At 32.3% G+C, this 25,539-nt stretch overlaps 2 protein-coding genes across 5 annotated transcripts; one reads left to right on the plus strand and one right to left on the minus strand.

Annotated features, from left to right (window-relative positions):
- The first annotated feature begins 8,379 nt into the window (after positions 1-8,379).
- On the plus strand, positions 8,380-12,207 carry LOC112796618 (uncharacterized). Of its 4 annotated transcripts, none has more exons than XR_003199303.3 (4): positions 8,380-9,000; positions 10,159-10,316; positions 10,473-10,574; positions 11,736-12,207. XR_003199303.3 is itself a non-coding variant. In XM_025839164.3 (3 exons), exons 1-2 carry the CDS (start codon positions 8,586-8,588, stop codon positions 10,284-10,286), a joined length of 543 nt encoding a protein of 180 aa, XP_025694949.1. In that variant the 5' UTR covers positions 8,380-8,585; the 3' UTR covers positions 10,287-10,316; positions 11,736-12,207. The 4 variants fall into 4 exon arrangements, 2 of the variants coding, with proteins under 2 accessions (XP_025694949.1, XP_025694950.1); XR_003199304.3 differs by having other exon boundaries at positions 11,744-12,207; XM_025839164.3 differs by lacking the exon at positions 10,473-10,574.
- A 955-nt stretch (positions 12,208-13,162) lies between these two features.
- Positions 13,163-20,499, minus strand: LOC112796620 (putative clathrin assembly protein At4g25940). Its single transcript, XM_025839167.3, has 15 exons — positions 20,276-20,499; positions 20,089-20,158; positions 19,394-19,491; positions 19,153-19,291; positions 18,269-18,396; positions 18,073-18,165; positions 16,937-16,987; positions 16,480-16,545; positions 16,323-16,388; positions 16,028-16,108; positions 15,861-15,938; positions 15,242-15,433; positions 15,071-15,149; positions 14,602-14,714; positions 13,163-13,730 (listed from the first exon to the last, which is right to left on the minus strand). Exons 1-15 carry the CDS (start codon positions 20,357-20,359, stop codon positions 13,371-13,373), a joined length of 1,698 nt encoding a protein of 565 aa, XP_025694952.1. The 5' UTR covers positions 20,360-20,499; the 3' UTR covers positions 13,163-13,370.
- Between the last annotated feature and the right edge of the window lie 5,040 nt (positions 20,500-25,539).

The raw sequence follows: 25,539 nt of genomic DNA on the forward strand, positions 1-25,539 counted from the left end.
AAATAGCAAACAGGAACTCCAAGGACGCCAGATTGGCCTATCCCAGCCTAATTTCTATGCTCTGCAAAGATGCTGGAGTGAAGATGGGAATAACAGAGTATATCCCAGTTGAAAGGCCAATCACTGGAATATCAATGGTCAGACAACAGCAACAAGATGATTCAGCCAAGAGGAGAGCACAGGAAGCCCTCCCAGAACTGCCTCAATTCGAATATTGGGAACATCTTGAGGCTTCTATTTCCAAATTGCAAGAAGCTATGGACCAAATAAAGGAAGAACAGAATAATCAAAGTAGCATGCTTTGCAAACTGCTTAAGGAACAGGAAGAGCAAGGGCGTGATCTAAGGGAGCTGAAGCGCCAAAAATTAATCCTTGAACAACACCCCACAGATTAGAGGAACATCTACTCCTCAAAAACAACAGGTTGCTGAGTTCCAAAATTTTTTCTACTTTAACTCTGTGATAGTGTTATTATGGAAATTTACCTTAGGAGATATATAGTGATAGTAGTAGTAGTAGTAATTAGTATATCTATTTTGATTTTATTTCCAAATTAAGCTATAATTTATTTTTCTCATCATCATCAGGCATGAATAAAGTAGTGGATTTTTTTAGAATAAAGAAGTAATCTGTATTTTTCGAGTTCTTAATAATAAAAATTATAATTAATTATGTGTGGTGGCAATACTCTTTGTTCTCTGAATGAATGCTTGAACAGTGCATAACTTGTACTTTGAATTTGATGAATATTGGCTCCTGAAAGAATGAGGAACACGAAAAATATTATTGATGACCTGAAAAATCATGAAATTGATTCTTGAAGCAAGAAAAAGCAGTCCATTCAAAAAAAAAAAAAGAGAGAAGGAGCAGTAGAAAAAGCCAATAGCCCTTAAAACCAAAAGGCAAGGGTAAAAAGGATCCAAGGCTTTGAGCATCAGTGGATAGGAGGGCCCAAGGAAATAGTTCCAGGCCTAAGCGGCTAAACCAAGCTGTCCCTAACCATGTGCTTGTGGCATGCAGGTTCAAGTCACAAACTTGAGACTGAGTGCTTAAAGACGTGATCCAAGACCAAAAGAGTGTGCTCAAGAGCTTTGGACACCTCTGACTGGGGACTCTAGCAAAGTTGAGTCACAATTTGAAAAGGTTCACCTAGTCATGTGTCTGTGGCATTTATGTATCTGGTGGTAATACTGGAAAACAAGGTGCTTAGGGCCACGGCCAAGACTCATAAAATAACTGTGTTCAAGAATCAACATACTACACTAGGAGAATCAATAATACTATCTGAATTCTGAATTCCTATGGATGCCAATCATTCTGAAATTCAAAGGTTAAAGGGAGATGCAAAAACTGTTCAGAAATAAAAAGCTACAAGCCCCGCTCATCTAATAAGAATCTGAGCTTCATTTAAAACTCTAAAATATTATTACTTCTTAATTTCTGTTAAAACCTATTTTATTTATCTAGTTGCTTGAGGACAAGCAACAGTTTAAGTTTTTTGGGGGTAATTTCATGTAGATTTTAGCATGTTTTAATTAGTTTTTAGTAGAATAATATTAGTTTTTAGGCAAAAATCATATTTCTGGACTTTACTATGAGTTTGTGTGTTTTTCTGTGATTTCAGGTATTTTCTGGCTGAAATTGAGGGAGCTGAGCAAAAATCTGAGTTAGGCTGAAAAAGGACTGCTGATGCTGTTGGATCCTGACCTCCCTGCACTCGAAATGGATTTTCTGGAGCTACAGGAGTCCAATTGGCGCGCTCTGAACGTTGTTGGAAAGTAGACATCCAGGGCTTTCCAGCAATATATAATAGTCCATACTTTATTCGGGAATTGACGACGTAACTTGGCGTTGAACGGCAAGTACAGGCTGCTGTCTAGAGTTAAACGCCAGAAAAACGTCATGATCCGGAGTTGAACGCCCAAAACACGTTATAACTTGGAGTTCAACTCCAAGAAAGACCTCAACTCGTGGATAACTTTAGTCTCAGCCCCAGCACACGCCAAGTGGGCCCCAGAAGTGGATTTCTGCACCAATTATCTTAGTTTACTCATTTTCTGTAAACCTATGTTACTAGTTTATTATTTAAACAACTTTTAGAGACTTATCTTGCACCTCATGACATTTTCAGATCTGAATTACATACTTTTTGACGGCATGAGTCTCTAAACTCCATTGTTGGGGGTGAGGAGCTCTGCGGCGTCTCGATGATTTAATACAATTCCTTTGTTTTCCATTCAAACACGCTTGTTCTTATCTAAGATGTTCATTCGCGCTTAATTATGGAGAAGGTGATGATCCGTGACACTCATCACCTTCCTCAATACATGAACGTGTGCCTGACAACCACCTCCGTTCTACATCAGATTAAATGAATATCTCTTAGATTTCTTAATCAGAATCTTCGTGGTATAAGCTGGATTGATGGCGGCATTCATGAGAATCCGGAAAGTCTAAACCTTGTCTGTGGTATTCCGAGTAGGATTCTGTGATTGAATGACTGTGACGAGCTTCAAACTCCTGAAGGCTGGGCGTTAGTGACAGACGCAAAAGAATCAATGGATTCTACTCCAACCTGATTGAGAACCGACAGATGATTAGCCGTGCTGTGACAGAGCATAGGAACGTTTTCACTGAGAGGATGGGAGGTAGCCATTGACAACGGTGACACCCTACATAGAGCTTGCCATGGAAGGAACCCTGCGTGTGGGAAGAGGACTTCAAGGAAAAGTAGAAATTCAAAGGACAACGCATCTCCAAAACTCCAACATATTTCTCATTATTGCACACTAAGTAACGATTTGATTCTCTCTTATTTTTCTAATAATTTTAAATACTTTGACCTCTTACAATTAAATCCAAATAACCTTATTGGCCTCCTGACTAAGATTAATAAAATAAACATTGATTGCTTCAAACCAATAATCTCTATGGGATCGACCTTTACTCACGTAAGGTATTACTTGGACGACCCAGTGCACTTGCTGGTTAGTTGTGCGGATTACAAATTTGTGCACCAGACATGCTATTGTTTAAGTGTGAAAAGTTTGATAAACCACAATTTTATGGTCAATTTTGGTTGAATTGAATGGATTTTATCAACTTATTTTGCATTTATTCACTGAAATAGCATAGTTTTATGATTACCTCCTAATTGTGCTTAATAATTAAAAACATGTTTTTTAGGCTCTTAAATTGCTAAATTTAATTCGCTTTAATTTCATTTGATGTCTTGATGTGTTTGGTGAGTGACTTCAGGCATAGAAGACAAAGATGGCTTGAAGAAGTAAAGAAAAAGCGTTCAAAAGTGGAGAATTCATAAAGAAATGAAGTTTGGAGTTCCTCATGGTCATGCGTACGCATGCCTTATACGTACGCATCTTTTGGAAGATCGTCAATTTGCGTGTACGTATCCCTCATGCTTACGCATGACTGTTAGCATTTGATTTACTTAAGTAAACATATGGGTCGCGATTTCAGGGCTTTCTTGGGTCCAATTTAACTCATTTCTAAAGTATTTGATGCAATTCTCAAGGAGGATCAAGGGAGAGCAATTAGGGTAGCTTAGGAACATGTTTTATGGTAGTTTTCTAGAGAGAGAAGCTCCATCTTCTCTCTAGAAGTTAGGATTCTTAGCTTAGTTTTTTCTTTAATTTCAAATTTTGATATTGTTCTAGTGTAGTTTTCTTTATATTTTCATGCCTTTATAGTTTAATTCTCTTAGTTTCTCTTGTTAATTTTTCATTTTTGCCACATTTTGTTTTATAAACTGTTGTTGAATTTTGATTTCCTTTAATGCAATTTATATTTTCATGTTTATTCTTGCTCATTTTAATTGTTGCTATTACTTTCTTATATTTGGTAGTTGTAGATTTTATTATTCTTACAATTTTATCATGTTTTATTTTTATGCCTTCCAAGTGTTTGTGAAAATGCTTCTCTTAGTTTTAGGATAGAATTTTACACTATTGACTTGAAATTGAGTATTTGAGGTGACCTTGAGTCACTAATGTTCTAATTGATTGATAATTTAGAGATTTTAATTAATCCCATTTCTGTTAACGAGTAAGACCTATGAATTGAGATTGATTAAACTCGGTTGAATTATCTTACAATTTAGAGGTTAACTAATAGGGTTTGTTCTTGTAATTGTCATGTCGTAGTTAGTGAGACGGGAGTTGTTGATGTCCAATATTGATTGGTGATATAGGGTTGTTAGTTGTTCTTGTTTCCATTGATGAGTAAGACCTATGAATTAAGAATGATATGTCTATTTGACTTTCTCTCGATGTTGGAGATGACGAAATGGGATTAACTCTAGGTAATCGCCATGTGTTAACCACGAGTTTATGCAAGTATGGAGCCTTGAACCTCCTTAAGAAGTTGGACTCAATGTGCCTAATGCAGAACATGTGCCATGCCCTTGGTGGTGACCATGCACTGTTACTATGAACTATTACTGCATCGATGGAGTTATGGCGGTTAGAAATAATGCCCACGCCATCTCGAATAACAACATATCTGCGCAAATTAGTAAGAAAAAACTTCTTCCACGCATCTGCCGTCTCACCCTCCACGATGGCAAAAGCAATCTGCACAATATTTTTGTTCTTATCTTGTGCCACCGCAACCAAAAGTGCACTTTTATATTTTTCGTATAAGTGTGCCATTAACCTACACAAATGGCTTGCAGTGTCTAAATGCTGTAATACACGGATAGAAGCTCCGAAACACGCGATGGAGAAATCTTACACCATTCGCCTCCTCATTCTCACGATAAACAGGGAGAGTTTTTATTTGAACACGAGACCTTGACATCTTTGCAGTCCTTGCTTTCAACCATATTGATAAAGTCTCGTAAGAAACTTTTCAATCACCAAAAACTCTTGTGACAAATTTCTGCTTTTCCAACCAAATCTTGCGGTAACTTACAGTATAGTTGAACCTGAATTGAACTTTTGCAATAATAGACTTCACCTTTATCGACGGGTCTGTTTCAACCAACGGCCTAATAGCATCTGCAATAGTGCATGAGTCAAACTTGGCATGATCTTGTGAAATCGTCCCCATGGTGTACGTGTATTTGCTATTGTATCTCCTGATCTGCCAACAGCTTTTCTTTCGAATGAAACTAGCTCGAATAAGCTAATCGCACCTTGCACCATACTCTTTGCATTTTGCATAGAATGTTTGCGGCTCAGACTCATACATAGTGTAATCAACTTCTCTAGAGATAGTGTAACTTTTGATTGCAGAGATCACTGACTCTCTAGAACCAAATTCTATTCCAATACTAAATTCACCATCTTCCACCACAACATTGCCTTCACCTACAATATGTGAACCACCGTTAGTCGGTCAAGACAAATAAAAGAAATGGTAGTGGTAACTGTAATTAATAAACATAACATATCTATATAGGCATATTCAGAAAATTTTGTGGCATACATGGCTGTGAGATCCAGAGTTTGCATAAAAGATGGAACACCGAAGGGGTGCTAGTTTACAAGTGTATCTGCTTCATTTTGCACTGCCGGATTACCTGCATGGCTACATTGTCTCCATCATTATTTTTGTCATCGACTTCGTAATTGGCTTCAAACTCTTCTTCATTGTTGTTGTTATCTTCTTCCCAATCTATATCCCCGAGTTTATTAACATTCACATCCTTGTTAACCATGTCCAACCCTGTATGCTATTTAAACCCAACGTACAACTCTATCATCGATCGGCACGTGAAATCGGGTTCGTTAATAAATATAGAACATCTATTGCATATATGCATCGTCAGAGATGGACATTATTTAAAATTGTATCAGCCCACCTAGGGGTGGCAAAACGGGTCAAACCCGTCGGGCCACGCCCGCCAAATATGTTTAAAAAGGCGGGTCAAGATAGATTTTGGAACCCACCAAATTAAAAAAAAATGCCAAATTTGCGAGTTTTGGCGGGGCAGGGCGGGACGGCCCGCTGGGCCAAGTATTTTTATTTTTTTTATTAAATAAAAGAGTGATTACTACTACAAATTAATAATTATATAATTTTTAAAAATATTTTTTATTTTTTATTTTTATTCTTCTTTTAATTATTTACTTTATTTATTTTATTTTACAATTTTGTATATATGCTTAAATTATGTGACTTATTTTTTAAAACAAAGATAGTTCTATTGATAAATATTATTTTAAATAATTTTGTTGAAATTAAAAATTAAAAAGAAGATAGTAAAAAATTTATCTTATAATTTGACTATTTTTTATTTGTATTTAATTTTTTAATTATTAATTTTTATTAATTTTAATAAATTTTATTTTTCAAAAAAAGAAAAAAAAAAGAGTCAAGCGGACTACCCCGTCAACCCGCCAATCCGCCATAAAGCGGGGCGAGTTAGCATTTTGAACTCACTTTAGTTGGCGGGGCGGGCCAGCCCGTCCTGTTTATGGTACGGGTCTAGGCGGGGCGGGGCGGGTTGGAGCGGGCCGATCCGCTTTGCTATCCCTAAGTCCACCAAATAATTGTACAGGATTTTTGTATAAAATGTTGCGCACCCTCTTTTAAATATGACTTTGTATGTTCTCACAAATACCAGTTTGCAATTCTAGAAAACTCATGGTGCATGGAATAACAAAGAAAAATGGACATTCACAATGAAAAGTCACTCTTTCGTTTGTGTTTGGTATAATCTTACCGTAATAATACACTCGCAAATTTTTAATATCTTCCATAACCTCAACTTCACCTAACCCAACTTTTTGAATACTAATGATTATAAAAAAAACTCACAAGTATGAAAGATATGAAAGAAAGAAGAATGAGAGTGGAAGTGAGGTATGAATCATGGATAAATTGACTTTGGTATATATCGACAAGACTTTCGATTAAAATATTTTTTTCTATACAAAACTCAATTTGCGTTTTTTAGCTTTCAATAAATTTTTTTTCACACATTTAAAACGCAACCTGCATTTTGATTTTTCGAAAAAAAATTTAAGATGTGTTTTGTTTACATTAAAAAAAAACAAAAAAAAAATAGGTTAAAAATGAAAAACGTAACCTACGTTTTGTGTGTTATAGAAACAAAAAAAAGACAAAAAAGTAAAAACGCAAAACGCAACCTGTGATTTTCAGTGACATCATAGTAGTATAAATATTTTATATACTTCTATTTCATTGAGTTATACCATAATTATTTTTATATGTAAAAAAATGAATCGCTATATGACTAACAAATATTATTATTTTTAGCTAATAATATTTAACTTGCAATAATTTACATCTATATTTATAAAAATTTACACACAAAATATACATATAGTTTACACTTATATTTATTAGAATCTTGTATAGATAAATCAATATAATTTATATCCATATTTTTTTAGAATTTTTATACATAAATTAATAAAATTTATTTGTTAAAGATAATTTAGTGTTTATGCTAGTCTAATAATAACAAAAAATATTAAAAATTATTTACCTCTAAAAATTTCTCTTTATATTATGCACAAAATTAAATTTTAATTTAAATTATAAAATTTTAAAATTTGAATTTCATATAATATAATTTAAACCATCTGATCCAAACTGTAATTTTGATTACATTAAAAATTAAATTTAAATTAATTTAACAAAGATGTAATCGTGCATCAAATTGGATCGAATTAAAAAATAAAAGAAAAAAGTATACTTTAAATTACAATAAATTAGATTATTTTTATCTTCTAAATCTATCTAAAAGTAAAAAAATCTCTTGTTTTTTTTCTGTTTTATTTATATATTAGAAGAAGAATAATTATTGATAAAAACTCATATATTTTGTTAAAATGATAATTAAAAATTTTAAATAATAATTTATCTAAATATATTAAAATTATTTAATAATTATATATGAATTTTTTTATTATTAAAATAAAAGTTTTTTAAATAAATAATTTAAATATTTTATTTATAGATATAGATAATTTATAATATATTTATCTATTTTTATTTTATTTATATATTTTATTTATAATGTAAACAAATTAATATTACTTATATCATGTTTATATAAACGAGATATAAGTAATATTAATTTATTTATAAGATAAACAAAATGCGTAAGTAAAATAAAAATTAGTAAATGCATTATAAATTACTGTATTTTTTAAATAAAATATTTAAATACTTATTTCTACAAAAACTATGTTCAGTTATTTTTTTATGTATCAAAATATTAAAATTTATAAAAATATAATATTTATAGTATTTTTTATTAATTCAAAAATTCTTTATATGTATAAATATAAAAATTAATTTTTTAATTAATTAATATTAATTTTAAAATTTAAAATTTAAAATTTGTGATAAATATTAAATACAGTCCTTAATTATCTAACAACTAGAATTTGAGGTTATATTTTTTTTAAAAAAAAAGAGCGTCCTGACCTACAGTAGAGCGATCCACGTGCCGCCCCCTGTATCCTCTCCACACCCTCCACCGCCTTTCTTTTCTATTCTCTTCTCTTCTTCCCCACGCCATGTCGTATTTATAAATTATAAGTAACCTCTCTCACTCTCTCTCTCTCTCTCCATTCCATTCCATTCCCATGGCTCGCTTCTTTATCTCCAAGACCATAACCTTCCTCCACCGCCACCACCCGCACCCTCCCAAACCCCTCTTCACTCTCTCCCTCCGCCACCGATCCTCCCACTCAGCCAACAACAACGGCACCCTCATGGAGCTCGACCTTCCCTCCACCTCCTCCTCCTCCAATGCCGCTGCTGACTACGACGTTACCATGAGGATGTTCGACGACCTAATCCACCGAATCCTCGTCAGGAAGGCCACACCCGATTGGCTCCCTTTCGTTCCCGGCTCCTCTTTCTGGGTCCCACCGCGTCCAGCTCCCTCAAATGTCGTCGATTTGGTGCATAAGTTAACCACCGAGGAACTCTCCGCAGAGGAGTCTCTCTCCCTCGCCACCCACCACGCTTGGCCCTCCTCCACCTTCTTCACCGATGGTAACAAACCCTTTTCCCCCATTCGCCCTTTTCAATTTTTCTTTTTTTATTTGAATTCTTCGTTTATTGAGAAATTTTAAAAAAACTTTCGTGTTTTCAATTTCATCGTTGTTAGGTACATCTTTCGGGTTCATTTTGTTTTGGTATTTTCTGATGGATGATACGAAAAAATGAGAACTTCTTTGTGGTTTCCGCATTAAATTCGTAGCGTTTCTAGAAATGTGGGCTGGTTTGTAGCCCTCATCTTAGGTTGATTCCTTGGTTGAGATCATGGTAATTATGAATGCACTGGAACCCTTTTCCCCGAAAGCTGGAGAAGTTTATGTAGGGATGAATATGATTCTAGGATATGGGTTTGGTTTAGTTTGATTAATTTAACGGAAAATAACATTCGTTTTTGCTATGGTATGATGAAATCTAACCCGACTCTCCTCCATTTTTATTTCTTAAAAACATGCATTGACATCTCTTGGTAAAGATTACACTTGGTATTTTTATTCCTTCAGGAAGGGGAAAAAAGGGTACACTTGTTATCCTCATAATTTGTAAATTGTTGCACTAACCGGTATGAACATCACAATGAATTTCAACAAACCTCATATGAAGCTGGAGTTGTTTTGGGATGATATGCGGTTGGGTCTTTTTATTCAACATTACTATGACACTTTTTCCAGTATGAATGACCATGATGGCCATGTTCCTGCATTTTCTTGTAAAGATTACAATGTTAATTGCCAAAATTCATTCTTGGCCAATTAAGCATGCACCCTTCATAAAATTGTGTATTCCTAAGGGATGTTGGCCTGTTTGACCACTTTGTAAATCTTCTGCTCATGTTTTATGTTAGTTGATTCCTGTAACTAATACTACCTAGTAAAACAATAAAAACATGATAGTGCCTGCTGTTGGTTCTTGTAATGGGGATGAATTGGCCTTGTACCCTAAGGGAAGTTGCTGACTGGTTAATGAACCTCCAGCATTTGGCAGAGATATTTTTCTATATGCAAGTCTCGGCCAAAAGTAATTGATCTGAATATTAGGCTCACTGTATTCAATACATATTATAGATATGATGCTACAAATGAATCTTAATCTATAAGTGTGGAAATATTATGATTGATGAAGTCACACAATTTTTGTTTGTCTTTCTGCCTTCAGAGAACAATCAAGCAGATGGTGGAGATACTGATGTGGAGTTAAATAAACCAGAAGGGATGGAGGGAATGGTGAAAGTGAAAGTTCTGACAATCTCAGATACTGTGGCTCATGAAGATGAGGAAGGATGAACCAGTACCTTAGCCAAACAAGTTGCTGTGGTGAGCAGTTCTTTATCTTGGAACCATGATGCATACTGATATCAGTCTGCTGAAATGCGTGTTTTTGCTAATTGTTTGTGTGCAATATCATGTACTATCAAAAGCTTGAAAGTGTGTAAATAGCCTCCCTGTCTACTACTAATATCGAATTATCAGATTATCAGTTGGCTTGTTGTTGTGTTGTGATCGTCAATCAACCATACGAATGCGGTTTGATAAGTTCTCGGGAAGACCATTTCTAGCAGATTTGCATCAGGAGTAAGAAATTCATCTAAACATCCCATAGTAATTTTGTGGTTAAGAACTGCTGAAAGATGTGCCACCAATATTAGCATGTGTGTCAATGGACATGGTTTTACTGTACATTGCACATGTTTAACTTTTCATGATATATATTTTTTTATTTTGTTTTTTTGTTCTTCTTTTAATTTAAACAATAGACATGAGAACAGGGGCATTATTGGGTTGGTATTTTATACTCAACTGTATGACAATTTGATGATATAATGCTGAGTGCTAGTGTTCCCTTTGCATGAGGTGGTATGTACTGGTAGCGTGAGTGCATGCAGTACTAGAAGAAACTAAAAGGTTTAAATAGCTACATTTGCATGCAGGTGTCTCCTCTGTTTGACATGTGTTTATACCCAAACAAGGTTCCCAAAAACGGGCAGTATATATTTTGATGCAGCATATTTACAGAAGTTTTTTTTAAGCCTGATGGCCAATCTCTGCTACTGGGAAAATACTTGACTGATTTTTATTTGTTATTTTAGTTTGTTGTGTCTAGGGAACATATTAGCAACTGATATATCAATGTGAAATGAAAATTTTTGTTGGCAATGATATGTTTTTATAGGTCAGAATGTTGCATGATATATTGATGATTAATATTTGTAAACTATTAAAATTTGAATTCTAAATTAATGGACTAAAAGATTCAATAAGATTTCTAATTTTCATAGAATCACATGTATTTTTGAATAAATTTAGTGTGTTTTAATGAAGGGTGGAAGGGCATGGCTCAATGTTTGGACTAAATCATGCCCGACTCTTGTTTGGTTGTGTCAACATGTTTTACTTAACTCTAGTCATTTCATTCCTTCCCCTACCTAGTGGGATATGGCTTTGTTGTTGTTCTTGTAGTCATTTCATTCCTTGACCATGCTACTACTTACTGTAAAACTACTTTCAAACATTGTTTACATAGCTTTGGTCATTCCACTCGAAGTCATTCCCTCTGTTTTCAGTCTCCCCCCAAACTCAACCCCAAAACAAATGTTTTCTAAAATCAAAATTAAGATAAGGGGGAAATATTTTGCTGGTAATGGTATGTTTTGTAGTTTAGAATCTTGCACGTATTTTGATTTTTGAGCATGGTCTTTTGCACCCCAGTTGTTCTAATACTGAGATTTCCTCTAGTTTTGCAGGATTTTCATGGTGCAACCTACCTCATTCAAAAGAAGAAAAAAGAGAGTAACTGAAAATAAATAAAATGCTCTTTTGGAGATTGAGAAGGCCATGCACTCAAATGGAAATTCGTATGAGATACAGTACTGTTTATTCGGGATTAGCCCTTCCTTCGCTTCGGGAAAATTCTTTTATAGGTACAAGTCCATCGCGTCATATTTGGACACACTCGCATGGGAGTGTATCTTGAATAAAGTTAGTGGGACTCACCTTTGTTGCGAGTGTTTAAAGATGGGGGTGTTCATTTTGTGCCTATGGAAGAATCTTTCCTAATATATCCTTGCTTTACTTGGTATTAGAGACTCAGCATTGATCTGTTTTAACCAGCATAGCCTGAATATATTACCAATGTTGTAACCTTGAATCATTTGTAAGGTAGGAATGTATGTAAATTTAGCTAATGAAGCAAAAGATTCTTTCAGTATTCTTGTGTTTTGGATACGCATCTGCACACAATTTAGTGCTTTTATGTTGTTATTTTGGTACGTTTAATTCTGACAGGCTTTACATGAACGTTGTTAAACATAGTTGAAATTGCAGGCGAGTTATTGCTAGGGAAAATTTAACTATTAAGCTTGTGAATATTGTTTTTAAGATGCTATTCATTGTTGTGAAAAGATAATGCTATTGTAGGTGTCTACTCAAAATCCTCAAACCAGAAATGTCATGTAATTAGAGTACTAATTAATGTTGATATGATTGAAATATTTCTTTTTGATGTTTGATATGATGTTGATTAAATAGTTCTAACAAGACTATTATTTTACTTTCAAAGGGCATGTTTGGTTGAGGTGGAAGTGGGAACAAATTGTATTCCGTCCCAAATGAGTTTAAATAGGGTGTTATCTTTTAGAGTTAATTTTGATGCATTGATAATATAAAATATTTATACATTTGATCAATTATATTTGTTCTTTTGAATAATTATTTGGTCAGTCAATGAAACTGATAGTTATTTTGTTAAAAATGACGTTACATAATTTGATATATTTATAATATATTTATAAGAGTTTTTTTGAGTGTTATTCAAAAAAAGGATTTTTTTTTAATAAAAAATATAGTTTTATTTTTTAATGTGAAAAAGTAAAAATACTAAAAAAAAACAATTTTTTTAGAAATTACAATTACATCCCTTTTAAATATTTTTTACTTAAAAAAATATTTTTAACATAATAAATAAACAAAAAATTTTATATTGTATCCAAACTATAGCTTGAAAAATCGGGTCAAACTAGTCAATTCGACTAAAAAATTAGTAAATCTAATTTTCAATCGGTTCAGTTCAGTCCAAAGACCGTTTAAGGTCAGGAACCGGTCATTATAACTCATTTGTACATATATCTCATTTTGTTGCCAATGAAGTATACATGAGAAGCAAAGATACAATATGGCTTGTATAGTTCTTAACATGTCTAAAATGAATGATTTATGATTACAAGTAAATCACATTCACTGGCCAATAATGAATTAAAATAACTTCAAGAAGGGGGAAATTAAAAAAATCCTACATCAACCAACAAGAATACCTACAATTTGGCAAGGAAAATTCTGTGTAATAGAATGCTAAATAGAAAAGAGGGTCAAATTCTACATTAAATTATAATTTCCCTGTGCTGGTGTAGAACCATATGCATAGTTAGGCACTGGTAAAGGGTCTCCAAATGGATTGTAATATGGTTGCTGCTGGTAAGGCGTCATCATCATGTTATTGTTCTGTTGTTGTTGGAACAGCATTTGTTGTTGTTGTTGTTGCAATGCCAATTGAACACTGGTTGGGGGTGCTATGTTGTTGGACACTGCAAATGGATCATTATCATTTTCAAATGGGTTTTGTATGGCCATTCCATTTCCACCATATCCATAACCTGCATTTTGGAGCTGAAGTTGTCTTCTTGCATTCTCATCTTCATATAAACTATCTAGTAATAACTTGTCAAACCCACCAGCCTTCACTCAAAATAAGAATTTGCGTTACTAACCAGAGAAAACAACAATGCATGTGTACATATTCTTGATGTATGCACAAATTTTAAAGGAAGAGATCAAGAAAAAAGAAATAAGAGAAGAAAAATCAGAATTTGAATTCTGAATGTACGGGCATCAAATAATATACACAAATCACAGTTACATCATGACCTTGATGCAACATTGACTGCATCTAGATTCTATTTCTGAGACAAATGGATACTTCCTATCTCCACTTTTAGAAGGTACAGAAAACACAAATTTTCTACTTCTTGATGCAAAAGGGTTTTATATTTCTTGTATTGTCTTCGTGATTCTATCTCAAAGACAATATCAAACATAAACAGTTTTAAAATTTTTATCGCATTCTTAATTATGCACATAAAAGTCATTATCAATCAAAGTCTTGAGCTTTGAGATCAAGTGAATCATGTTTTTATATGAAATGTTTGTGTGTAGATGGGAATGTTGGTGTTGAGTTGATCATGTATAGATTTGATTTGGGAAACCAATCTTAAGTCTCACAATAGAATTGAATCAAAATTAGAAATTAACACATGACTACAACGACAATAACAACAAAGTCTTATCCCACTAGGTGAGGTCAACTACTATCAAATAACGCCATTGCGCCTTATCATGTATCATGTCTATAGTGAGACAGTTGACATATAGATCTCCTTTGACCACCTCCTTTAACACAGATGACCAAATTATGTAAAATGTTTACATGAAAAGATTCATTCCTCTAAGTCATCACAATCTAACTAGTTATTGTGTGTAAGAATACTTGAATAGGAAGCTGCATACTCAAAATAGGCAATTGGAATTTGTTTTGTCGAAAAATACATACCATATTTTGATCTGGCGCTTGGCTAGTATGGTTGCTTTGTGCTGTAACCAGTGCTAGTTCCCAACCAGTAGTGTCACCAATGTTGTTCAAAGCAAGATTGTTTGAATTATTTCCTACACAATCTCTCATAATCTTAGAAAATGCATCAAAATAGAAAACAAGTATGGCCTAATTAAGTTGTGGGCACCATTAAAACGGAAAGGCAAAATAAAGAAAGAAAATATGACTTTAAACCATTAACCATATGTCTTTCATTTATCAGCTCTCTCTAGTTCTGGATTTAAAAGTTGTAGATACCAAAGTTGATACATAAATAACATAATTTCTATCTTTGATCTCTAAATTACATGGGGTGTATGATTTGCATTCATCTAACAGTTAAAAAGATAAGTGTTGATTTAGTTTATGAAAAAGAGTGAATACACAACACTCCTTTTATTTCTGTATTTTCAATTACACTAAGCCTTACCACCAGGTTGTACAATTGCAAGGGCCAAAGCATTTCTTTCTTCAAGTTCAACAGCTTGAGGATTTATTTCACGCAGACCCTACACAACAAAGTGAACAAATGCATGCTCTATCAAAGAAAAACATAACAAATATGCAAAAGATTACCGGACTAAAAAAATAAATAAAACACCAGCAAGTCATCATCGATCCAATTATTCGATATCAGCGGAGCAGCCTCTTCCACTTCCACAGGATTTGGCTCTCCGTTGACAACTGGTTCTTCCTCATTCTCTTCTTCTCCTTCAGTTTCTTGAGGCTCTTCAGGCTCGTCGGTTTCTGGAGGATCTTCTCTAGAAGGTGATAGATCAGCTTCACGATATTCCTGCAGTTGAGTTAAATTTATTCATGAACAATCACGGCTAATCATATACAAATACATTGGAGCATATGGAATAGTGCTATAGAAGACAGGTACAAAGACAAACAAAATATCTTGATGGAACAACAGATTTTCTCAGGATATATTACTAGTTTGTGTCTTAGGACAGAAACCAAACAAGGTTTAGACACAATATAAACATGATTTTAAAATGTTAGTAAAAAAGATACTCCATTTTTTTCTTTTGATAGCAAATAATACCCCCTAAATAGTGTGTATCCAGGGATTTGAGATGTCATGTTAGTGTGTTGCAAGGTTAAAATTTGTATAGGTGTTCGTGTCAGCATTAGTTCATCATAATTGGATTAGAAATGGATGAAATCCATAAACAAACATAAGCACATATACAATTCATTTATCAATTTTGTACCAGTCTTTGATGAACAGAGCTAGTTTGTGGTGCTTCTCCAATGTATTCTTCCATTGTTGCAAGGAAAGAGGGGGGTGGCTGTTCCTCAAAGGAAAAAAGAAATCTTCTCAGATTTTGTTCATGGTATCACAAGAAAGGTCACTAAATTAAGAAGCAACAAAGGGAACCTGTCTTAGACATGGAAATTGGAAATTCCTTGCAATCTCCAACCCTTTGCAGTATTCATAAAACTGAGCAAGATGCTCAGCCTGCATTGTTGTGAACTTGTGATAGTTAGAGAAAAATTCATCAGCTTAACAATTTTTCATGGACATTTTAGTACTTCACTCTTTGTAACTAAATTACAAGTATTTCTTTGATAAAAGTTCAAAATGTGGTACATGATAAAGAATTCAGTATGCTATAGACAACTCTGTATTGCAAAAAAAAAAAAAAAAAAAAAAAAAAAACATCATGGCAAACCTGTTGGCCTGCTCTTTTATAAATTTTCAGAGCCCTCACTGCGTTATGTCTTTCCATATCAAAGAACTGCAGTTTCCATTATTAATTAGTACAATTAAAATATTCAAGTGAAGCCATAAAAGGATTTGGCAAATTTAACTGATAAATATAGACATACCACATCCACAAGATTGATGATTCCATCATTCAATGAACAATATATTTTGAAGCTCTCTTTCAATACCTAACATTGTCAAAAAGCAGAAAAATAGGTGAGACAAAGAGATACAAAGCTAAGTGAAGAGATCTCTAGAAAAGTGATGAAAAATTAAGCTGCAAAAACTCTTGCATATTATTCGAGATGGAAATTTATGAGATACTCGGAATCATATTGCTCTAAGTTGGAGCAGTTATGAGCTCATTTTTTTCTGTAAAGCAAACCAATTTACTTTCTTCTACTATTGAATGGTGTGTGCGGCCTAATTGATTTGGAAGTAAACTATTTCACTGAATACACGTATCAAAACTTTGAAATGTTACATGAAATAGCAATTAAACATTTTCTAAGATAACAATATTAAGAAATGTTATACATATAGTGTGGAATGTACAAGTACTAGAAATGGGATATATACCAGGGCTAATGCATATTGTACAAGATAATTTCCATAAGCGCATCCTTCAGGCTGCAAGATATTAAAGCAAATTAAATGTCATCATATCCTTAAGAGTCAGTAAAATAAAATGCAGTACTTTTTCAATGGAAAATACATGAGATAACTATACACATAAGCATTCTGCTAAAACTACAGGAAACAAACTCATTTTTATTTTTCAAAAGTAACTTATCAAACTTGATTTTTAAAATATGGTTTTTTAAAAATGATAGCATTTACATTAATAAATAAAACTAAAAATAATTTTTAATAAATATAAACAACAATAATATTTAATAAAATAACTTTTAAAATTTAAAATAACAATAATAGATACAAAGATAAGAAGTAATTTAGATATATATTAATATATAAAATTATGTTATACTTTTTTATTTTAATAATTATAAATTAACTTTAAAAAACTCCTCCTTAGACTTTAGGTAATTTTAAAAGTATTTTAGTTTTTGAAAATTACAAGTACAACTACATGATCTTTTTTATTTACCAAACACCAAACACAGAACTTGTTTTTCAAAAGCTCAAACACCTCTTCAAAAATTTGACCAAAAACCCTAAGTATATTTAAATTTCAAAACCTAAAATAATAATTGGATGAAAGTTCTAACAAAATTGAACCTTATCTCTTATTTAAAAAGTTATACAAGGATAAAAAATTTGTTTGTTTTGGTGTGATTAAGTTGATAGAAAAATATATTTTTTAAATAAAAATATTTTTTATTTTTTATTTTTTAGCGTATTTGACAAATTTTTAGTAGTAAAAATAAAAGCACTAAAAAAATCAAAAAATATTTTGAGAAGTTATAATTTACATCTTTTTTTAAAAAGATCTTTTTTCCTAAAAAAGTTATTTTTCGCATAATAAATAAAAAATACTTTTATATTATTATACTCAAACATAATTAATAAATAAATTTTTTTTTTTGCATAAAATATCTAAACATACAAATTATTTTTACTCTTTTAAAAAATCTTTTAAAATAAAATAACTCAAAAAAAAAAAATTTTCTTAAAAGCTCACTCAAATAACTTCATAGTTGTGCAATAGCATTTCTATGCATGAAACCTAAGTTTTGTTCCAATAAAATTCAGACCTGGCAACCTATAAGGCGTTGCAGAAGTTGCTGCAATGCAGGTAACTGCTCCAACAGTTCTACAGCACCCAAAGACCGAGTTCTTGTAAGTGGCTGCAAAAGCATTATAAAAGCTAGTATTGATTTCTGAACATAGCAACAATAACATGCTTTGAAAAACAGAATATAGATTAATTATACAAATTAAAGCCCGCACTTTAGCTGAAGAAGTTGGTGATTTTACGAAACGCTCTGTTTCAATGTCGTATTTGAGTGTTCTAAAGCATTCAAGTCTTTCTTGTAAAAAAAGTGCATAGGTTCGAACCCATGCAGAACAATCCCAAGCTGCATAGTCAAATAATATTCCAATTAGGCATTGTTCAAATAAAATCAAAGAATGTTCAAATAAAAAAATAAAAGGGTATAAAAACGTCGCAGATCTGAGTTACATTTAAAAATCTGTTTACTCGAACTCAAGTTGGTTTATATTTTACACTATTAAATCATCAATTTATAAGATAATTTCAGATTCAATAAGTACTATTGCGAATCAATACATAATTATGGACATATAATAAGAAATAGGCAGCATTCATTTATGATTATGGCAACGGAGTCACTCACATAAAGACGCTTAAAACGTCTTTAAAAAAAGACGTTTTTTAATAATTAAAATTTAACTTATATAATCGATCAAATTATGTTATTTTTGTCAAAATTAGACCAAAAAAACCGCTTTGACCGAAAAATCGATAAATCAAATCTTGAATTGATCTAAATTAATATTTTTTTATAAAAAATGACTATAATACTCTTTTATAAAAAATGACTAAAATTCTCTTATTATATATATTAATTTTAAAAATCTTAAATTTTAATCTTATGACTACATAGAGAGAAGAGAAGAAAAGTTAGAATTTAAAATATATATATATATATATTAAGTCATTTTTTATAATAGGAGTATTATAATCATCTTTACAAATAAAAGATATTAACTATCAATTAAATTATTATTTATCAATTTTACATTACACTTAACAAAATTTTGTTAGTCACTTAGGAAATTTCAAACAACTAATAGGGTGAAAAAATAAAAACCTTGAGGAGTGGTGTCATCTTTGAAATTGGATATTTGGAGAAAGTGTCCCCTGCGTGTGTAGTTTAGGAGCTCTTCTCTGAAAGTAGGATCACCCTCTCTCAATAACCTATGCATCACTATCAATGTCTTTATAGCAACCTGCCATTTCATCATTTTTATGTTACAAACATGCTGAACCAAAGTTGAACAAGAAAAATAATGTTTTTCCATGCCAAACAGTTAATTAAGTGTATTATTTACTATCCAGTTTTTTGTCTTGTAAAGCCTTTTGGAAAGTTTGTGAATGCAGTATGCCACATCTGCTCTTGGTTGACTTGCTGATGTTGCATGCAATATTGCTGCAACAAAAAATTATATTCATTTCTTAAAGGAACAAATAACTAAACTCAGCAATATGGAGTAGATAGAAAAGGCAAATCTGAATTACACAAAAATTAAACTTGACACGTTTTGTTAGCTAGATGTTACATTAAAGTTTAAAGAAATGGTTTATGTATTCATTCTGTCTAGTACACTAAATCATTAAACGTACACTTTTCTTATAAAAGTATTAAGTGTACCCAAAAAATTAGTTACCAAATTAGTGACTATATATTTGTGTATAAATAAATGTATTATTCAACTTATGTTCTCTGTATATTCTGTATTTCAAAATGTATTTTATCTTGGTAGTTGATTTAGTTTTGGTATGCACTTGGCATAATTGCTTTTCTTATTCATAATAATAGAACAGTGTGTTAACTCGTTATACAAACACAAATCGATGAACATAGAGGTTTTAGAAAATGAATAATGATCCAAAAGCTTGCGTAAAACAAATTTCAAGAAGGCATATGTGAAATGAATTAATGAAAAAAAGGAAAAAAACTTAATGCTTATTCAACACAATTTAATAATCATGAATTAAGGTGTGTCTATATATAAATTAAACTTACTGCGCATGTGACGTTCTTTAGGAGGATATTCTACGTGATTGGTAGCTTTCACGATTGCAACATCCAATTCCTTAGACAAAAAAAAAAAATGCAAAACACAATAATCACCATAACCAATACAAAATAGAAGAAATTAAAAAACAAATGATAATATGAATATGGGAAAATTAATTAATTAATTAATTACCTTGTAATCACTATTAACTTTGGCAAGGCCAACCGTGGTAGAGTCCTTGATAGCTCCAACGGCCTGTCTGAAGCGTGTTCCCATTAATGGTTTCCTTTTTATGATTTTTGATGAAGAAGGAAATAGAGATGATCGATCCAAGAAGAAGAAACAAGGATGAGGAACGTGGGTGTGTATGTGATTTTATGTGAATTTTCTCTTTTAATTTCTTTTTGTTTGTTTATTTGTTTGTTTTAATGTTCTATCTCTTGTGAGGGGTATTTTGGTACTTTTAAGTAGTTCTGGTGTCAACTAACTTGTCAATTTGACGAGAAAATTATGTTACATTGGACGAAACTTTCTGCATAATTCGTTGGTTGATTTCAAGAATAGAAAAAAAGTGAGTTCTTTTTGGTTTTTTTGTTCAAGTTATATTACCAAAATGACCACTATACTCTGGTGTTATTTATACCTTGCTAGCAACTAAACTTTCATGATTGATGCCGAATCTATTGCTTATACTATAGTAATGGATTTTTTAGTATAAATTTAAAAGGATAAATAAATAAATAACAAAAACAATATCGATGGATTTTGATGCGAGTATTTTAGAGTACAAATAAAATTTAATTTTGATATATTGTCAATATAAAATAATTTTATATATGTTTTTAATTATACAATATCACATCAAAAAAATAATTATATTTCACATTAATTATGTAAATAGTTATCTAAAAAAACGAATATAATTATACAATTGTATAAAATATTTTTATACTATCAATATATCAAAAATAAACGAATTCTTAAAAATATTAGGTGTCTATATTTGTATTTAGTTTAGGAAAAATACTTTATTTTATTTTTTATCTTTTAAGTATGATGTAAACAAGAGAAGAATGATCGTCCAAGTCATATAGTATTTTGTCTTAGGTTTTGTTTATACCCTGACACAATAATAAGATTCAGGTTCAAATAAGATAAAAATGGCCCAATCCATAAATTGGCCTCCCCGCACAACCGACCACTTTTCAAGAGGTCGGATTCAACACAGACTTCACACTTAGGAAGTCGGGATCGAAAATTAGCTGGCAGATAACACTTATTCAAATAAGTAAGTGCCCATAAAATCTCTCGACTCACTTCCAGGAGCCATATCTCAATTTTTCTAAAATAAAAAGGACGGTTATCCTCCTTAAAAGGTGGAACTACTCCAACGGTGGTTATTGGTTCACCACTATAAATACACTGACACCCCTCAGGTATCTCTAAGTTCCAATATTCTCTAAACCTGCTTAGGCTTTTACTAACTTAAGTATCAAAGTGTCTTTGCAGGTACCACCCCCATTCCTTCATACACACAAGTCGGACAGTGACTTCCTGACGCGAACCTAGTCGGAGACTCCCTCTTCTAGACGAGTGGGCCAACCCAACAAATTCAGTCCACTGATCTCCGATTACCCATCGTAACAGGTTTCTTAAAAATAAATTTGCTTTCGAACTTTTTAACCATGCATGCATGATGATGTTAGTGCAATGCAATGTTAATATTAAAAAATAAATAAAATAAAATAAAAGATAATATATATCCATAAATATTCGTCTTTTTATGAGGATAATTAAATGTAGACTTTCAACAAAAATAAATCAAGAAGAGATATTAGAGAAAAAAATAAATAAATTTTTGATTTTTTGTTCTGTGAACATTTTCGTTTTTGAAGATTGAAAAATACATTTAGGTCACTGACCTCTTAAAAAATTGAACATCTAAGTTTTTTATTAAATAGGTCTATTAAACTTAACAGAAAAATCTGACCTGACTCCTGTTAAACTGACCTGGCCGTTATAGTATCCTATGTAAAAGTAGAGTTTTCAAAACGAGGATAAATTAGTCTCCCTCCTTTAAAATGATCCCGTTTGGTGAGTATCCCTTCCCTTAAAGATCTTTTGGTCCTGTGTCTGCTCCTCCCTATTGCTACTGTTTGTGTGCTACCCTATTCGCCACTGCTACTCTACTGCTCATGTGTTGCCCTGCTCGTCGGTGGAGGGGTTTTTCTCATATTTGTTAGGGTTTTTATTCTTGTTCTTCTTTTTCTTCTTTTTGTCGAAGCTTGCTTTCCCTCCTCCAATGGCGGATTTGGCACCAACACTGTCACAAGCGGTGGTCAGAGTCTAATAGCATTACATAAAAAAATTCTCACTCTTACTTTCTATTTTCGATGCCATTGGCATGACAACAAAGTCAGAGGAACAATGACCGCTCCCAACAAATGCTTCTTCGTCACCAGTTCTTCTGTTAGTCATCATCATCTAATTCCTAATTCGACTTATCATTCAATTACAGGGTGTTAAAAAAGACATTATGATAATCAGAGTCTTCGAGTCCCTCAAAACTTTCCATATAAACTTTAAGCTTCAGGGCTTTTATACTCGTAACTACCCAAATTCTTCTTCGTTTCTATGGATTCATGCCATAGTTATCAAAATCATGTAATTATTTCTTCTTTTTTGCATATAAAGTTAGAAGCTCAGGTGAAAATTTTGGTTTTGAAATTGTCACTCTTGATAGTTTTATCTCCATCACCATCTCAATGTACCACCCACCTTTTTTCTTCTTGAGATGATGCTTGAGGATATTCATTTTTCATTCTTTGAAATTAGAAAACTAAAAATTTGTAACAATAAGGAGTAGGAGCATAGATGAGGGGATGGTTGTGAAAATTGCAGTAGTGTATGATGGCGATGGGAATGGATGAGCCTTTGAAGTGGAGGGGCATTATTTAAGACGTGGATTTGAAGGAGGGAGGACTAATTTAGCCCATTTTAAAATTTTTTCCTTTACATAGAACACTGTAATGGCCAGGTCAGTTCAACGAGAGTCAAGTCAGATTTTATTAAATTTAACGGACCCTATTTAATAAAAGGATCTAGATGTCTAATTTTTTTAAAAATCAGGAATCTAAATGTATTTTTTAATCTTCAAGTAGAAAAATGTCTTTGAAACAAAAATTAGAGATCGGTTTATTTTTTTATTTTACACAAAAATAAAAAACAAAAGAGAATTATCATGCCTCACACGAATATCTATGGTCATTTTTAAGTTGAGAAATTTAAAAATACTTATCTTATAAAACATGTTATGCTAACCTTATGTGCCAAAATATTAGAATCACTGATATTAAAATTTTTTTAAATAAAAAAATTAAACTAAATCACCGGAATAAAGCAACAATTAAATCATGCCTATTTCAAATATGATTTTTAAGTTTGTTATTATTACATGCATCAGTCTATTTTTTAAATTAAAAAAAAAGTTAAATAACTTTTCAATATCTTAACACATAAAGTGAGCATGACATGTTATTTTATAAGGTAAACACCTTAGAATTTTCCTTCTAAGTATGTGTATGGCTCAAGCCTTAGAGATGAAAGGAGCCGTTTGCTTATGCAGCCATAAATATCTAAGTGCATATTAAAACTTTGCTTTTTATATACTCAAGACAATTACAATATTGTTATATATGTTTAGTATTTTATTTTGTTAATCCAAATAATTAAATATTTTTTTAATATTTTACAAGAATCTTGATCTTATAGTCAAATATATATTTTACATTTTTGCTCTACAATTATATCAATAAATTCAAAATTTATACTATTATAATAAAATAAAGTTACAACATAACATAATTTTATAAGTATTTATTTCTTTAACAATTATTCTAAATTAGAATCTATATTTAGAAAAATGTTAGAATATGCAAGGTTCTGAAAACCGAACCGGTCATCAAATTGCTCTAGATACTGGTTCACTGGTTTATAGGTTTAACCGGTTTGACCGTGGTTGAACCGTAAAAACCGTTTTATAATAAAATAATAATTAAAATATAAATAAGCACATGAAAATATAATTATAGTGTAATCTAAACTTTAAAATATCATTCAAATTAAAGTGATTCTGAAAGTGCTTCTAGAGGAGGTCATGGAGATTCCAGTTTCCAAAGCTTGGCTGACAAATCTATAACCCGCTTCTACTTTGAATTCTCGGCTTCATGGCCACGCACTCCAAGTTGGATCTCATTTTTTGGGAGTGATACATTCTACTCAAGTTTTGCACGTATTTTCAAGCGGCTTGTACAAGAATGCGTCATGCCAATTGTAGTGGCGCTAAAAGGCGCTGTAGATGAGTTTACAACTACCAAGGAGAGGTCTAAACAATGTGTAGCTGCTGAAGTATTGGCGGGTGTGTTACACTCTGATGTTGATGGTCTATTGGGAGAGTGGGAAAGCTGGCTCATGCCTCAGTTGAAGAATATCATTCTAGCACCTGTTGAATCAGTTCCTGAATGGGCCACTTGCATACGGTATGCAGTTACTGGCAAAGGGAAATATGGAACAAGAGTTCCTCTGCTGAGGCAGAAAATTCTTGATGCTTTGATGACACTTTTACCTCCAACAGTAGCTACCACTGTAACAGCCAAGCGATATGCTTTTCTGGCAGCTGCGCTGATAGAAATATCCCCACAGAAAATGCCAGTTGCTGAAATCCAACATCTCAGGTAGGTCTTGGTTGATGCTTTCTTCCATACCTAAATATTACCAGCAATCCAACCCAATAATGTCAACTCTCAAGTTCACAATAAATGAACAAACAACATCCAAATTCCAAAATCAGAGTATACAAACAAGTACAACATCTAAGGTTCAATAAAATTCTTTGTTCACAAAATCAGAATTCAGTTCATCAGAGTTCAGTTCATCAGAATCAATGAAATCACAAAATCAGTTCATAACATTTTCAGAGAGTAGAGACTCATAGTTCAGTTAATCAGAGTTCAGTTCATCAGAATCAATGAAATCCCAAAATTATTTCATAACAGTTTCAGAGAGTAGAGACTCAGAGTTCAGTTCATCAGAGCATAGTTCATCAGAATCAATGAAATCAAAAAATAAATTCATAACAGTTTCAGAGAGTAGAGACTCAGAGTTCAGTTCATCAGAGTTCAGTTCATCAGAATCAATGAAATCAAAAAATAAATTCATAACAGTTTACTCAGAGTTCAGTTCATCAGAGCACAGTTCATCAGAATCAATGAAATCAAAAAAATAAATTCATAACAGTTTACTTAGAGTTCAGTTCATCAGAGCACAGTTCATCAGAATCAATGAAATCAGAGCACAGTTTCATCAGAATCGAATTGCATCACAAAATCATGTTCATAACTAAATTAAAAATTACCTGGAAATGAGGGAGCTGACGGCGGGAAGCTGGTGAGGGCGTG

Source organism: Arachis hypogaea, chromosome 4 (genome assembly GCF_003086295.3).
Source record: "Arachis hypogaea cultivar Tifrunner chromosome 4, arahy.Tifrunner.gnm2.J5K5, whole genome shotgun sequence".
NCBI classification, from domain to species: Eukaryota; Viridiplantae; Streptophyta; class Magnoliopsida; order Fabales; family Fabaceae; genus Arachis; species Arachis hypogaea.

Coding starts and splice junctions, on each gene's coding strand:
- LOC112796618 (XM_025839164.3), top strand. CDS start 8,586: ATGGCTCGCTTCTTTATCTCCAAGACCATAACCTTCCTCCACCGCCAC. Junction 9,001..10,158: donor CTCCACCTTCTTCACCGATG/GTAACAAACCCT, acceptor TTCTGCCTTCAG/AGAACAATCAAGCAGATGGT.
- LOC112796620 (XM_025839167.3), bottom strand. CDS start 20,359: ATGGGAACACGCTTCAGACAGGCCGTTGGAGCTATCAAGGACTCTACC. Junction 19,292..19,393: donor ACAAGACAAAAAACTGGATA/GTAAATAATACA, acceptor ATGAAATGGCAG/GTTGCTATAAAGACATTGAT. Junction 15,150..15,241: donor GGATCGATGATGACTTGCTG/GTGTTTTATTTA, acceptor TTTGTTGTGTAG/GGTCTGCGTGAAATAAATCC.